The sequence below is a fragment of the Chenopodium quinoa genome, unplaced genomic scaffold (genome assembly GCF_001683475.1).
Source record: "Chenopodium quinoa cultivar QQ74 unplaced genomic scaffold, ASM168347v1, whole genome shotgun sequence".
In the NCBI taxonomy this organism is placed as follows: Eukaryota; Viridiplantae; Streptophyta; class Magnoliopsida; order Caryophyllales; family Amaranthaceae; genus Chenopodium; species Chenopodium quinoa.
This window is the reverse complement of record NW_018745024.1, coordinates 4226718-4242284: the sequence shown is the minus strand read 5'-3', so window position 1 is coordinate 4242284 and position 15567 is coordinate 4226718. Positions and strand designations below refer to the sequence as shown.

The 15567-nt window shown below is 35.3% G+C and overlaps 2 protein-coding genes, 1 long non-coding RNA gene and 1 pseudogene across 3 annotated transcripts; 2 read left to right on the top strand and 2 right to left on the bottom strand.

Annotated features, from left to right (window-relative positions):
- Positions 1-15567, top strand: part of LOC110708841 — a 74456-nt pseudogene that overhangs the window by 21802 nt on the left and 37087 nt on the right.
- On the top strand, positions 2425-3424 carry LOC110708340. Its single transcript, XR_002508710.1, has 5 exons — positions 2425-2663; positions 2752-2800; positions 2877-2942; positions 3025-3130; positions 3210-3424. It is a non-coding gene; the product is annotated as an uncharacterized LOC110708340 (long non-coding RNA).
- On the bottom strand, positions 4020-4752 carry LOC110708337 (zinc finger BED domain-containing protein RICESLEEPER 2-like). Its single transcript, XM_021886448.1, has 2 exons — positions 4180-4752; positions 4020-4089 (listed from the first exon to the last, which is right to left on the bottom strand). The coding sequence occupies exons 1-2, from the start codon at positions 4724-4726 to the stop codon at positions 4028-4030; spliced, it is 609 nt and encodes a 202-aa protein (XP_021742140.1). The 5' UTR covers positions 4727-4752; the 3' UTR covers positions 4020-4027.
- LOC110708339 (zinc finger BED domain-containing protein RICESLEEPER 2-like) lies at positions 4080-7299 on the bottom strand. Its single transcript, XM_021886450.1, has 2 exons — positions 6947-7299; positions 4080-6250 (listed from the first exon to the last, which is right to left on the bottom strand). Exon 2 carries the CDS (start codon positions 5384-5386, stop codon positions 4817-4819), a length of 570 nt encoding a protein of 189 aa, XP_021742142.1. The 5' UTR covers positions 5387-6250; positions 6947-7299; the 3' UTR covers positions 4080-4816.

Here is a 15567-nt window from a genome sequence, read left to right as displayed (position 1 = left end):
ATAGAATTTATTTATTTCTTGGACCTCTATTGTGATTATCTTACATAAAACATATGCAAAGGGAATTATACACTTTTTCTGACTTTACAATTTTACATGGTATATGCCACTATGTTTATGGTTATTTCAATATAATGCTTATTAAAGAGCTATCGTGTCTCCTTTAGGTCTTGACTCAAATCTCACCAATCACCAATAGGATTTGATTAGAATGAATCTTAGGTTTTTATTGCACAAGTATGGCATTTATGTATAATGGTTTTCATTAACTAACATGGGTATTTGTTACCCTACGTTGTTCGTATTTAAATGATGGGACTTGAATTTTTGAAAATAAGTCGGTATCTCATCATTTTCCTCTTGTAGGTAGCGGATGAGTTCTTTGACTCTTTTGGTGGAAAGAAGCCTTCAAGGACCGCAATTATTGTCTCCTCTCATAACTATCAAAGCACACCATCACTTGAAGAGATAGGAAATCTTGTATCAAGGATACAAGCAACTGGAGCTGACATTGTAAAGATTGCAACAACCGCTACAGATATTACAGATTGTGCACGTATTCTTCAAGTACTCACACATTCTCAGGTGTGAAAAAAAAAGGCCAATGATTTATGTAGAATTGTAGATAATATCTGTCATATAATTTGGAAGGAGATCACCGATCAAACTTACATCTTTTAACATGATGCCCTAAGTTCAATTTTCATGCAGGCAACTGGGGGGGTGTTTGAAGTATGCCTTAGTACAAGGTTTCTGATTCGTACAAAATAATTTGAAGCATAATTTTTTACTATAAAATTGTACAAAAGTGGGACTATTGAGTATTTGATTGAATTTTACATTTACATTTCCAGGTTCCAATGATTGGACTTGTTATGCGTGAGCAAGGATTGATGTCAAGGATACTTTTTGAAGACGTATTCTTCTACTGATTTTGCTGGATTCAGGTACCACTACCTTTCAAATTACTCATTGACTACTATTATAGTTTATGTAAGTTCCAAGACTGCTAACCCCACATGTCTCATGTACACTTGGGAAATTTTTTTGTAGACGTCTATATCCCTACAGTTTCTTACAAAATTTCATAATTAGCCAATCAGATTTCAGCACACCATTTGTGATATTTTGTGACAGTGGCAGATGTCAATACTAGTTAATGTAAAGTTACTTATTCATTTAATTAGCTTGTGATATTATGTCATCCTTTTGCTATTGGAAATAGCATATTTATTGTATCATTATATTTCCTAGATAACAAGTAAACAGAGTTCTATTGCTATTTCATACTACGCTACATTTTCATTCGATGATGCATATTGTGCAGTGTCACACTACCTCACAAGATGGCTGCACTTGAGTGCTCTGAAGAGGTTGATCCCATAGCTAAGGTATAGCAACTCTTTGCTTTGATTTTGTGAATGAGCTTTGTTCGTACTATAATTTCCACGGTCATTGATCGGAAACTTTGAGAGCTTCAAAGTGGACGAGCTCCTCCTTTTTTCCTTTCCTCTTCTTATGGACTTCTTTCTTCGCATGGTCATCAATGTGCAACTGTCTGGTTAATGTTATATTTTTATGATCTACTAAGTTCGTCTTCTATGGAGGTAGGTATAGGTGAGGACTACACAGATTCATCATTTCAAAATCTGGTTTGGTGTAGGCATTGTTCTCTCCACCTATATTTCTCTCATTATATCTTATCTTATTAGTCCCGAACTTGTATAATCTGAACTAATTAACCCTTATTTTATACGAATTATTATTTTATTTGAACTAATGAATCCTTATCTTATTTTATCTTATCATATTAGGCATTGTAGGTGTTATTAGACCTTTTTAGAACCTATTAACCTATATCTTATCTGAACTTATTAGCCTTTATCTTATATTATTACAACTAATCTGAATTTATTAGCAGTATCTTATTAGAACTAATTTGAACTTTTTAAATTAAGTCAAAAAGCTATCAGTCTTGATGAATTAGACGACTTTGCTCCAGAAGAGGGGATGATTCTTGTAAATACTACATCTGTTGGGATGAAACCAAAAATATCCGAAACACCTATTTCTAAGGTTCAGGCCTCTCCTTTTTCTTATGCATTTTCCCCTTTAATTACATATGCTATTTCAAGTATTCTTAAAATAATTAAATTGTGATTATTTGTGTACCGTTTCAGTCAAAGGATTACTATGGTTGTGGTAACAATATTTAATTGTGATTATTTGTGTTAATTGTTGTAGAGTTTAGATGTAGCATATGGCGAGAACCATCCCAAGGATGCTAAGGATAGCAATGGCCCTTTGTCTATGAGTGAGGTATAATAATGTTTATTATAATGTTCTTATATTGTTCTACCTTTATTCTGTTTATTTTAATCTTTTATAATGGAGTTGTATATTGTTTAAATCCATGTTAGGGTTTTGTTCATGAGTTTGTTCAACCTCGTGGATATGACTATAACACGAGGCGGAGGAGGCATGGTGCTCCAAAAAACTCAATTCCAAATCAAGTAAAACGGAAAAAAACGTTGTTCTCGATCGTCCTCTGAAGCAGGCCTTGTGGCCTCTGAATCAAGCAACTCCAATACTCATGTGCCATGTGCTGAAGAACCTCACCTCTGTCATGTTATTTCTGCTCGTGATGTTTGTTCATTGAATTGGTTGGTAACCATGCTAATTAGTATGTACATGTTTTTTATTGTGTGTTTGTTTTAGCTGATTTTGCTCTCCCTCTGATCTCAATTGAAGGACCATATCTTCAGATTTGGTGTGTCTATTAACTCGACTTGTTACATGGGTAATGTTAAAGCAAACTCAATTGTCATAATACCTTTTTTTTTACATGTCACCACGCTTATGGTTTTTTTAAACAGTTTCATAATGTACGTATTGGAGTACGGGAAGGTTGTACTGTTGTGAGAATGCCTCTTAGTGCTCAGGTTTGTTGTTGTCCTTAGCATTAATGTTTAGAAGATATTCTATTTGTTTGAAGAGCACTTACTCATTCTGCTGTTTATGCAGACTGTAGAGTTCTGTGGTGGTGCTTATGGATTTCAACTGCTTTTACATAGCCTAAACAACTTTCTCCAATCTCCGTATAGTCAGTTTTTGGCAATTGTTGCACAGGGTAGTTTTTGATTGTTTTGTCACATTTTGGTCAGAAAATTGGTTGATTTGGACAAATCTGATTGAAACTTATGGAACAGTTGCATGATGGAGAAGTTGGAAGAAGTTGTACTTGGCTTGTTGCAAAATCAAGAACGCTAACAATAAATGGAGAGCCTACTGAGTTGTGTGTCTTGCGAGCTGACTATCCATCACCGTCCCTTCATGTTATAAAGAGCCTTGTAAGTCTATTAATGGTGTCATGTGTCTTTATAGGAGGATGATATTGGAATTAGGGGTGAAAGTTCGGTTTTCGGTTTGGTTTATAGGCCAAACCGAAACCGAACCACCCTAATTCGGTTTTTGGTTTTTGGAAACCAAACCGCACCACTTTACTTTTGAAACCAAACCAAACCAAACCATATAAATTTCGGTTTCAAAAGAAAAAACCGAACCAAACCGATTTTTTTTTGGGCCTTGTTTATTTGGGCTTTAATCTGAAATTTTTGTGGGCTTAAATCATATAAATGTTATATTCATCAACATATGTAGTAGCATAAATGCTTAATGAGATTTAAACAACATTAACAAGTTCTAAAACTTCAAAGTTATAATTCAAAGTTTTAAAAGTTCAACACTTCATCCAAAAATAAATAAAATTGTTCAACATTACAACTTTAACAATTGTTTAACAGCAGTAGCAACAAGCAGCATAGACCAAGTTCTAAAAGGCAGTAAAAAAATTGTTTAACAGCAGTAGCAACAAGCAGCAGGGCAGCAGCAGCATCATAACAGCAGGTCAGCAGCAAAAGCAGGTCAACACTCAGCAGCATAGACTAAGGCAGTAGCAGTGATAGAGCAAGGCAGTAGCAAGTCTGGCAAGTGGCAACAGCAAGTCAGCAATGAGCAATGAGCCACATCAGTCTATTATTTCAAGCACTTCATCAATATCAGCATCACCAACTGCCATATTCTTCAAGTCTATCATAATTCATAACAAAAATAACCAAGTTAAAATATATACACATAATGAAAATAAGTAACTTATGATTAGATGTTCTTATATATTACCCTCTTCAAGAAGCTCAACTTCCTCTAAAAATTCTTCAATACTTGGAAATGGTGAAGCACGTAACCAATTTTGAGCACAAACAAGACCTTCTACAACTCGAGGAGTTAATGAGCTCCTAAACTGATCTAGAACCCTGCCCCCAGTGCTGAATGCACTCTCAGAAGCTACTGTCGAAACAGGGACAACAAGAACATCACGGGCAATTCTCCCCACAGTAGGAAACCTTGAACAATTGAACTTCCACCAGCTCAAAATGTCAAATTCATCAATATCCTCCGCTGTATCCTCCTCCAAATATTTGTCTAACTCTATTTTTGCATCTCCATCTCTCTCACACTTGTGTTTCTTATACTTACTCTTTAAGACTTCAATCTTTTTATGTTTGGGACTCAATGGAGTTTTGCCATCCTTACTTGAAGACACTTCCTCCCTATTCACATCATTACCAGAAGAAACACGATACTCCTCATACAAAGCATTCAAAGCTACCTTCACATTATCAACTAACTTTGATGCAACAATAGGGTCATAAATTTCAGTTATCATCCACTCAACATAATCAAGCTTATAACGAGGATCAAGGACAACGGCAATAAAAATCAGGAGGTTTATTTTTTCTGGATCACCCCAATACTTTTAATATTTTTCTTTCATTCTACAAGCCATAAGACACATATCCACATCATCACTTGAAACCAAATCTTTCATAAGTACAGCAACACTCACCAATTCATGAAAAAACAAATTCAAACTGACATATAAAGAGCCAGAGACATGCAAGGTCAGATCATAAAAGGCTTGTAGAAATTCAGAAAGTCTTCTTACATTATTCCAATCATCAGAATCTTGGCTACCCTTACCATCCCTCTCATTCAAATCAACTACATAGTGAGGGTCTTCCCCAGAATACCTCTCAAAAGCATCTTGAAGCTCAATAGCAGCATTCAACATCAAATAGGTGGAGTTCCATCTAGTAGGCACATCAAGGCACAATCCCTTTTTTGTGTTGATTTTTTCATCTAAGACACATTTTTTAAACCTTTGCAACCTAGCAGGAGATTGTTTGATAAACCTAACAGCATGCCTAACACGTTGAACCGACTCATTAACAGTTTTCAACCCATCAGAAACAACCAAATTGACAATGTGTGCAACACAACGCATGTGAAGGAAACGACCCTTAAGAACCCCCAGTTTTCCACCCATTTATTTTCCTTCTCATATACCCAATTGCAGTATCATTTGAGCTAGCATTATCAACTGTTATGCACATGACATTTTCAAGCCCCCAATCAAGCAAACACTTTTCAATTTCTTTGCCAATATCATCACCCTTATGACTAGAAATAGGACAAAAATTCAGAATTCTTTTGTGTAATTTCCAATTATTATCAATAAAGTGGACAGTCAAGCACATGTAATTGATTTGTTGTATAGAGGTCCATGTATCAGTGGTTAAAGAAACTCTTGAATTACACCTTTTTAACACATTTTTCAGCTTTCGTTTTTCAGTTAAATATGTTTCAAAACAATCTTTGGCTACTGTAATTCGAGAAGGAACATTAAATCTAGGCTCTATTACACCACAAAAATGTCTAAAACCTATACCTTCAACAAACTTAAATGGAAGTTCATCAACAATCACCATAAATGACAAAGCTTTTCTAATACTACCAGCATCAAATTTGTGGTATGTCAACCCACTAGTACCACCACTTGGTTCTTTAGCACTTTTAAATGAAAGCAAACTTTGTTTTGAATCTTTAGGGGTGTTAAAGGGATACTTACGACATCGCGAAATATGAGCCCATAACACACTAGTGCTGTTTTTCTTTGCCCCACACTTGTAGCTCATCCCACAATACTTGCAAATTGCGTGCATTCCAGAAGGTAAGTCTTCTTTATCAAAGTGCTCCCAAACTTCAGAGCGTTCTTTCATCCTCTTCCTTTTTGCTCCCTGTTCTTTTTTCTGATTTTGAGAGACTTGGTCAGTCTCATGTTCGGATTGAGGCTAGTCAGGAACACCACCCACGTTGGTTGTCATTCAATAATTCGTGGTTGAATAACAATCTGTAAGAATACATGCAAACTCATAAATTAAGAATATTGGATCTTTTAAAGGGAATAATAATTATACCCCTAATAAACAAAATCAGTAGTAACTGGCTAACTGCACCAAAGACAATAACAATTTAGCAATAATAATTAGCCCCCTAAGATTCCACCCCACCACCCAAAAACAATCAAATTAAGCACTAACTGACTAACTGTACCCAAAACAAGTAAAATCAAAATTAACAATAATAACAAAGATCAACAATCTAATAAACACTTATCAAGACAATGATAATGCTATTAATCATGCGAACCCTTGAATTAATAACTAACTAATAATCTGAAACAATCTTCAACAGAGTCCAATCGAATAGAGCTTCAAAATACCAGAAAATTCAGAATGTTTTACTAGACCAAAACCCTAATCAGAATGTTTTACTAGACCAAAACCCAAAATACCCTTGAATAGACCAAAACCCCGAAGCATCAAAATACCAGAAAATTCAGAATGTTTTACTAATTTGTACAGAATAGAAAATTCAGAAACAACATCGCAATATGAACATCAAGCATAGATTAAAACCCTAATAAGAATGTTTAACAAATTTGTACATGTAATTTGCAGATTTTCGTAATTAACATTTAACACTAATCATAATTAAAACCCTAAAAAATATGAACATCAAGCATAATCAAAACTTAAAAGCATACCTTTGGACGGTGGACGGTGTCACAGTGAACGCCTGAACGAGTGCGCTGTGCCGGTGAACGATGGAGAATTGGAGAGTGAGAATTCTGAGAAACACAAAAGAGATGATTGAGAAACTGAGAAAGTGAGGGTGAGAGACTGAGAAATTCGCAATGAGGGTAGGGTAAGAGGCGAGGAACTGAGGAAGTCAGGAGAGAGAATCAGAGAATGAGGGTTAGGGTTTTTTTTTCCTTATATACTTAGGGTAAATCTGCCAATCTGGGCCTAAATTTCGGTTTTCGGTTTTTTTCGGTTTTCCATTTCCTCAAACCGAAACCAAACCGAAAACCGAAATATTTTTTTTAAAAAAACCGAACCGAACCACTTCAAAAAAAAAACCGAACCATATTTCTTATTCGGTTCGGTTTTCGGTTCGGTTCGGTTTTAACCCGAATTTGTTTCACCCCTAATTGGAATGCATTATGAATGAATGTGTTTTATTTTTCAGGGAGGAGCTTCAAAAGAATTGTTTGCTGCTATTTATGAGGAATGGTTCAAACAGCTCCCATGTAAATTCCTTGTACTAGCTAAATAAGTTCTTCAAAAGAATGGCATTTTTCTGTCTTGTTTTATAGAATACTATGTTTATTTGTGTTGTATTTGTTGTTGGTCTATCCATTCAATGAGTCCACATAAATTTATGGGGTGCACCAAATTATAGGTTACATATTTGGACTGTCATGTTACATATTTGGACTGCCCAAATTATAGGTAGTTTTGACCAAATTTGGACTGGCCTGTTACATATTTAGACTGGGCTGTTACATATTTGGACTGGCCTGTTACATATTTGGACTGCCCAAATTATAAGTACTTTTGACCAGATTCATTCTATGTCAAAGAAAATAAGAAAATAGATTTTGAAAAATAATCTTGACTAAATCTGACCAGTGATTGACTAAAATCTGATATAATTTAGTGTGACCTTTTTTAGTTTATTTAGCATGAAATTTTTTTTTATATTAATCTTAAAATATTGATAAACCAAAAAATAATGACAAGGATTCCATAAAAATTACCAAATTTATTTTACGAAAAAGTTCATATTATAACCCTCCAAAATTAATATAAATCTTAATTTTTGTATTTTAATTTTTTGATTTTTTAATTCGACCAAAATTCATTCAACTAATACTATTATAGTAATTCATAACACACAATGGCAATTACATTGCCTTAATTCATATATTAAACAAAGTACTAGACTCACATAAGTCTTAGTTAATACAAACCGTCTACATACGAATTACATAAACTAAAAACGATAATAATTAAGACAAATCAGTAGCAGCAACACTTTTTTTGAAATAGCCTTTGAAATAACACGTCCCGCAACAGCAACAGATCCTAGGCATGAGCACCAACGGGAGCTGAAGAACCACTTCCCTCGCCAGCAGCGGCATCCAAAGAACCACTTCCCTCGCCAGCAGCGGCGGATGCAGCAGGCTACATGATTATAGATCACACAAAATAATTAGTACTAGGCAACAATTAGATTACAATTTATATTAAAAAGTAAAAAAAGGGAAAATTATAGAGTACACTTACCATAAGAACACCCAGGACCCTCAAAGGGCAATCCCCCATTGCAGCAACAACAAACTCTCCCAAAGAAACCTTTCTTTCATTCCAAATCACAGCCACGCCACCACATATCCCAATACTCTCGTCAAGGGACCAGTCAACGTCGTTTCCTAGAACCTTAACAGCCTCTTCAAAGTTCTTCCTACCAACCCTAAGTTCTGTTATAATGTAAATGATTGGCTTGTGTACAGCAACAACATTAATAAGATTCCCCTTAAATGAAGGACGGATAACACCACGTGCATTCCATACAACAATGCTCGAGCCTAAGTCAAATGATGGACTACCTTTTTTGAAGCTACAGTAAAGTCCAACATCCATGTACCTAAGAAAATGGTCAATCTTAATCCTACCAGCACACGCAGTAATCACTATTTCACTCAATTTGGCATGAAGATAGTACACTTGGAAACCATCACTGTAGCAAGCCAAAGATGTTTCTACCTTTTTAGCAGTTAGGGGGTACACCAGACCTGCTACATCTATGTTCGGGATAGGGTCAATAACACTCTCAATGAAACGAGGAATTACCTCACTAATGAGGCTAATATCATAAGACACATCTACACTATCACCTTTGTTCAGTTTATTAAAAACATCAACAATGTTAATTCTACCAACAATGTCAACTAAATTTGGTAAATGTGCGGGAGCAGGGATACCTGATGGACCAATCATCTGCATTCCATCCAATTTTGATTCCCACGGGCTTTCTGGACTTCGAATGATGTTTCTGATGCATTGATCACTCAGAAGTTGGAGTGTGCCACCTTTTCCCGTAGGGCCAAAGAACATGTATTTGTTGAAGTTCAATTCAGGAACACCAGTGTTGTTGGGATTACGAAAGATAACTTTGTTTGGAGGTGAGGTTACTTGGAAACAACCAGGTGAGTAAACAGGGTTTTTGGGGTCGAATTGCTGTCGAGCCATTGAATGGAGAGTGTAAATATTTCGACTGAGAGGGTAACAAAAAAGAGAATTGGAGCACGGTTTTTGCTCAGGTCAATGTTTCAATTTATACTCACAACATCTTCTTCGTTTTAAAATTAAAATTAAAAAATATGGAAAAAATATAAAAATATTAAAATACAATAAATTAATATACAATAAATAAACTCAAGGTCTAAGGACACTTGTCCACAATTCTTGTTCATGGACAATTTGACACTTGGCTTTTACATATTTTAAATAAAAACCTAAAACCTTATGAGACAATACAATGTAGCTAAAAACCTAAAAACCTTATGAGACAATACATTGTAGCTAAAAACCTAAAAACCTTATGAGACAATACAATGTAGCTACATGTAATTAAATACATCTAATTAAGTACACAAAATGTAGCTCACATATAGGTCACACATTTGTTTTGGCTCAAAACAACACTAATTTGCTAAATAATTAACATAACTTAATTATGGTAATACATTTGGAAACACGGGGTGCTTGGGTGGTCATAATATTCTACAATCATCTCTTGTTTGATGTCTTGGGGATGAATGGTACTATTCAAACCATCCTGTATGTGACAATGGCTAAGATTATTGCTTTCGTCCCATACAAATTTCAAGATTGCATTCCATTTGGTCTCACCCAAACGCATTGTCACTGCCGTGTCATTCTGAAATCCAGCTAGGTGTTCACGTGCAAATTGGAGTGGCACATACTACAATTGTAAATTGTTAGTTAGATAATAAGTTAAAATATTAACAATTTTAAATTAAATTCAACTATATTAAAGGACAGGACAACATTTTCAATTTTAAGGGTAAACATGTTAATATGTGACCAATATGAAACTATGTACAAAAATAATAGTATTATAAGGGTTTCATTTCAAAACAAATAAAATAACCATTAAACCAAGATCAGTGTAATATCGTTCTATGGATGCCTTAAACCATGGGACCTCTTCATCGTTATTTGTGGAGTCGCTACTAATTTCTTGTGGTTCATTATTGTTTATTTCTAACCCCCGACCTATATACTCTAACACGAATGGTTGACATGTCACACAAGTAAATCTTTAGATGGTCCCCGATGAATATATGATTATCGTTTACAAAGCCTTCCCAACCATCTTCAATAAAATACTTCCAGTGATCACCCATTTCCACGTTTCGAACAATACAATTCCATGGTTGAGAACCTAGACCTCGGTACACATTAATGTTCCCATTGTGTGTACGAAAGAACTGGCCCAACGATGCGGGAATTCGCTGTCATTTATAACAGATCAAAACAATATATCTATACTTAATTTATCATTTTTATGTTATATTAGTAAGATAAAGAATTATGTACTTATCACACATACTCTGTGTGTTTGGTTGACTACTATTTCGAAGCTACGGTAATTCCAAGTAGCCATCATATGCGCATCTGGCATTAAAATTAATCTCATATGTTGTTACAATTTTTTTTAATAATTACAAAAATGACTAGTAAATTAAAAGCATAAAAATGTTAATGTATTACCTGTTCCACTCTTACTAGAATTGATTGATGTAGTTGTTGAATTTCAGCTCCCAAGCCTCCTATTATAGGCATAAAAATGAGAGTGTATAGTACAATTATTGCCTTAATCAAATTTTTTGTACGAGGTGACAATACATTCAGGGTATCAAATAGGTATGTAGGTGGCTTCAATACATACTCTATACCCTAGGTATTTAATTAATAATCTTTTTTTTCATCTCATGTACATATCATTTTCTTATATTTTCCTAACAATTTCTAGGTCAGTGTATCAATTAAATTAAATTTCGAATTTAAATGTTTTCATGTAATTTTATTTCAACAATCTTGTGCATCTATGTAGACACCCATTTGTGTCTCCCCAAAACCAAACCCAGTGATGAGTACCTTTCACGTCGAATCATAATCGAATGAAACGAAAGTGTGGAAAGGTCTAGTTTTGCGGAAAGTTTTTTATTTCTTTTCTCTTCTCTCTGTTTTTGAAAACTTTATTTTAAGAAAACAGTCAATCCAGTTTGGTTGGTCCATGATATGGGTCCAATAGTAGTTTATTTTTATGGGGCTTGCAAAGACCTTTCCAACGATATATTATACGACCAATTCCGATGAATATTGAGGAAATTATGGTCAATTTACTAAACTGGGCCCGGTTTGAGCTTTATGTACGGCCCAATGATCTAGGGGAGGGCCTAATATGATTTATCATTCCTAATGAAATTAGGAATGGTTTTGGTCTTCTAGAATCTTCTAGAAGGTCCTTTTCATTCCTAATTCAATTAGCATTGATAAGTTGACTTTGTTGACTTTTTAGAGTTTTAATCAAAATCAAATAGCATTTTCGAAGAAATTATATTATTTTATCTTCCAGTACGGTAAACTTATCGGATTTTCGAAAACGCGTTAGAATCAAGACTGGCGTCCAACCCCAGGCCTTGGCGCCAGGCGCTAGCCATTGGTGCCTGGCGCCAGCTAGCCAGGGTTGGCGCCAACCTTGTTTCCTGAGCGTCAGACTCTGTTTTGTTAAATTATCTTTTTTGGCTGATTTTCTCTATAAATATCGTATCAAAAACTCCGTTATCATTCATCATCGACATCTATCATTCACCAATTCTCCTTAATCAGTAATTCTTTAGCATTCTTACATTCATCTTTATTTCTTACTTTGTTTTCATACAAAGTTCCGCATTCACAAGATCTAGAAAAACCTAGCCATATTCGAAGTTGCCTTCGCCCTAAACGTGAAAGGTTTTAATTTCTGAGGGTTTGGTCCCAAATCTCTCTTTCAATTATTTAATTTAATTGTTTGTTTATTATTTTCCTTGAAGTTACTAACGTGTGTATTTTGTTATTAGAAAGAGGTACGAGGCATCAAAGTAAGTACTTTAATTGATTTATTGATATTATGATGTAGACATCATGTTTATATTGTTATTATGATGTTCCTAGTATCATGTCTAGGTTAATTTTAATATTAAATATGATTGTTATGATACTTCCTATGTTCTTCCTAATATTAATTCATGTTAGTATCATGTTAGGGTTAATGATTTGATTTTTATTGCTTAGTGGCATGCTAGGGTTTGTTATTAATCTTGTTAGTATCATGCCTAGGATCTTGCTATTTTTATTATGCTTTAATATTAACATGAACATGATTATGATTATAATTGTTATAATTTATTATTATTTTGATGATGATTATTTTCTTTATGATGATTATGATTATTATGATTCTTCATGATTATTATTGATTATGTTGCTTGATACATTATTTATTCTTTATTGCTTGATCACCTTTTATGCATGTTTAAAGGGAATTGGTACTTGTAATCACGCTTAATAAGATAATTAATAATCTTGTTAGGTTAACTTTGATTATAAATTCAAGTGATTGCCAATAATAGTTTATTTGTGCATTAAATTCAACCAACATAGATTAAACAGGTTTAGGGTTAACCTATTGATTGTATGTTAGTCAGAAAGCGCACATGAATACAATCAGAATAAAGTAGAGGCCTATTATTAGGGCAGGTTCAATCTCTTTTAGGTTGGATTTGTACCATCATCCCCGAACCTTTATTTGGTTCATGACCTTATGGAGTTGACGATCTCTTGGATCGTTAAGGGGTGTAACCTTCACCTCGTGAACGGTTTACAAGTTCCTTAAAAACTTGTTGGCGACTCTTTTGCTCTATCTTCTTCCCTTTTGGACGCCACCATACTTTAGTGTATGATCACAGTGGGGTTCAAGCTAGTGGGATTTTAAAGGCTAGAAATTATTCCCTACAGCTTTTGGTGACTCCCTTGGGAGGATTTCTATTTTAATTCCTGAATTTGTTTCGGCAATGATCTAGAATGAGTGGATGAGACTCGAAAAGTTCTAAGTATTTCATGTGCGTAATTTTGATTAACATTATTGTCATATGCATAAAAAAGATCTCATTGGAAAGATCATCCGTAATGAGTCAAAAATATAGGACTTTACACGTAGGAAATTTGAGAAATGTCTTTCACAACTAGGACTGAAATAACACCACGCGAAACTGGAAGATTTTATCGAGCGCAGAAAGCTGCTAAGGCATGTGGGAAGTAGCGTCAGGGGCCAGAGCTTGGAGCCACACTTTTAGCCGTAGCGCCAGACGCCAGTATTGGCGCCAGGCGCTACAGTTAAAAGTTGGCGCCAGTCTCTGTTTGCTGGCGCCAATTTCCCCCAATACCGAGCCAGAAATATGCGTTCTAATTTCGACCGGTTTTTCGTATTGTTTGCTCGATCCTACTTCCTGATTGAATTTTTTTCTCACTTTCTAAAACTCATATGTGTTCTACATATGGACATAACCCTCTGGGAATTCATGCTCCATCTACCCAATTGAACGCTCCGTGCAACAAAGGGTACATCCGAGATATTGAATTCACCAAACCATGGAAGCGAGTTTTTTCTAAAGCTTGTGGTGTCCCATCCACTCGCGCCAACCCTTCACGGTTAGGCTTCCGCGCGGTGCATCCGGACAATTAACCATGGACCCTCTTTGACTAAACCATATCCCGAACTTTAGAGAACTAGAGCCATGGTTAGGTTGCAAACTCATTGCATCATATCGTGCCTACTTGACTAATTGTGCATTATTTGTTGTGCATATATATTCTATGTTTCTCTTAACCGTTTGTTGATTTGTGTTGAGAATAAATAAATTAATGACTTAAAGAACTTTTCCTAATTAATTAATTAATTAATTAATTTGAGTCAATAAAGTCTATTTTTTCAATCGGAATTGACCTAATACGACTTTAGGCAAACCTCAGTTGACTAATAATACCGAAAACAGTCCCAGACCGAAGCTCCACTATTGGCGCCAAAGTGTGAGCTATAGCGCCACAATATGGTGTGTAGCGCCAGACGACAGCTAAATTGTCTGGCGCCAACCACCACAGTGTGACGCCAGTCCTGTTGCTTGGCCGACAGTTCGGATTATTTGTCGAGTCATCACCTAAAGTCTAATTAATCAGTCTTCTGTTTAATTCGGTTAATTTTGCTGACAATAATGCTTAATTGAATCAATGATCGAGTTTAGGCACTAAGTCCCATGGTCTTACACAAGAGTCCAAGCATGTCACTTACACTCAATGCACACACCAATACACATGCTTTGACCATGATTAAGAGAGTCTTGTGTGCGCGCTTTTTCCGTCATTTTTTTAAGGGGGGTAAGTCGGATATTAATCCTCCAATATAAATAATAATACTTAGTTCCCTAAAAATATGTACATTATTGTTGCCAAAAATATGCATCTTTTTTTTTAAATAAACCAAAAAGTCAAGTTGATTCGAGTCAAGTAATTAAAACGCAAAATGGCTTAATTTACAGCGCGTGGTCAAGAAAGGAAGGACGATTAATCAAAGATAACCTCTTCGTACAAGTCCAACTTTTCGACAAACCTATAGCCCGCAAGAGGAAAGCAAGAGTTATAATGGCAACTCAAGAAGAAGTCAATGATCTTAAGAACCAACTGGCTACTGTGACCGAGACACTGAAGCTTCTCGCACTTAGGATCGATGATCCTGTGAAACAACAACAAATGGACCTCATGCAAGAGAGCCTAAGCGAGTTGTCCAGCGACTACAAGTTTCAAGAACTCACATCCTAAGGGGTCTCGGTGGATAAAGATCTTTTTCCGCAGAAGTTCAACGCCAACGACATCCCAAAATTCAGAGCAATTGACAACCCTTACTTCCATTTAAGAGCATTTGAAACAATAATGAGTATCAAGGGTATTGATAAGAAGGTCTTCCCTTCTCTGTTCTCACTATCTCTCGAAACCGTTTGCCAACAATGGTTCTTTTCTCTTGAAAAAGAAAAGACCTCTACCTGGGAATCTATAGCAAACGCTTTTGTTGATAGGTACAAATGCAACATTCAAGCCGAAACTGACCATAGAGAACTTGAAATCCTTAAACAGAAAGAGAATGAAGGCTTCACTTCTTTCTTTAACAAGTGGAGAGAAACCTCAGCTAAAATGATCG

Excerpts from the sequence above, each read along its gene's own strand:
- LOC110708337 (XM_021886448.1), bottom strand. The coding sequence starts at position 4,726 with ATGATAACTGAAATTTATGACCCTATTGTTGCATCAAAGTTAGTTGAT. Across the intron at positions 4,090-4,179 it reads AGTTGAGCTTCTTGAAGAGG|ACTTGAAGAATATGGCAGTT; the intron begins GTAATATATAAG and ends GAATTATGATAG.
- LOC110708339 (XM_021886450.1), bottom strand. The coding sequence starts at position 5,386 with ATGGGTGGAAAACTGGGGGTTCTTAAGGGTCGTTTCCTTCACATGCGT.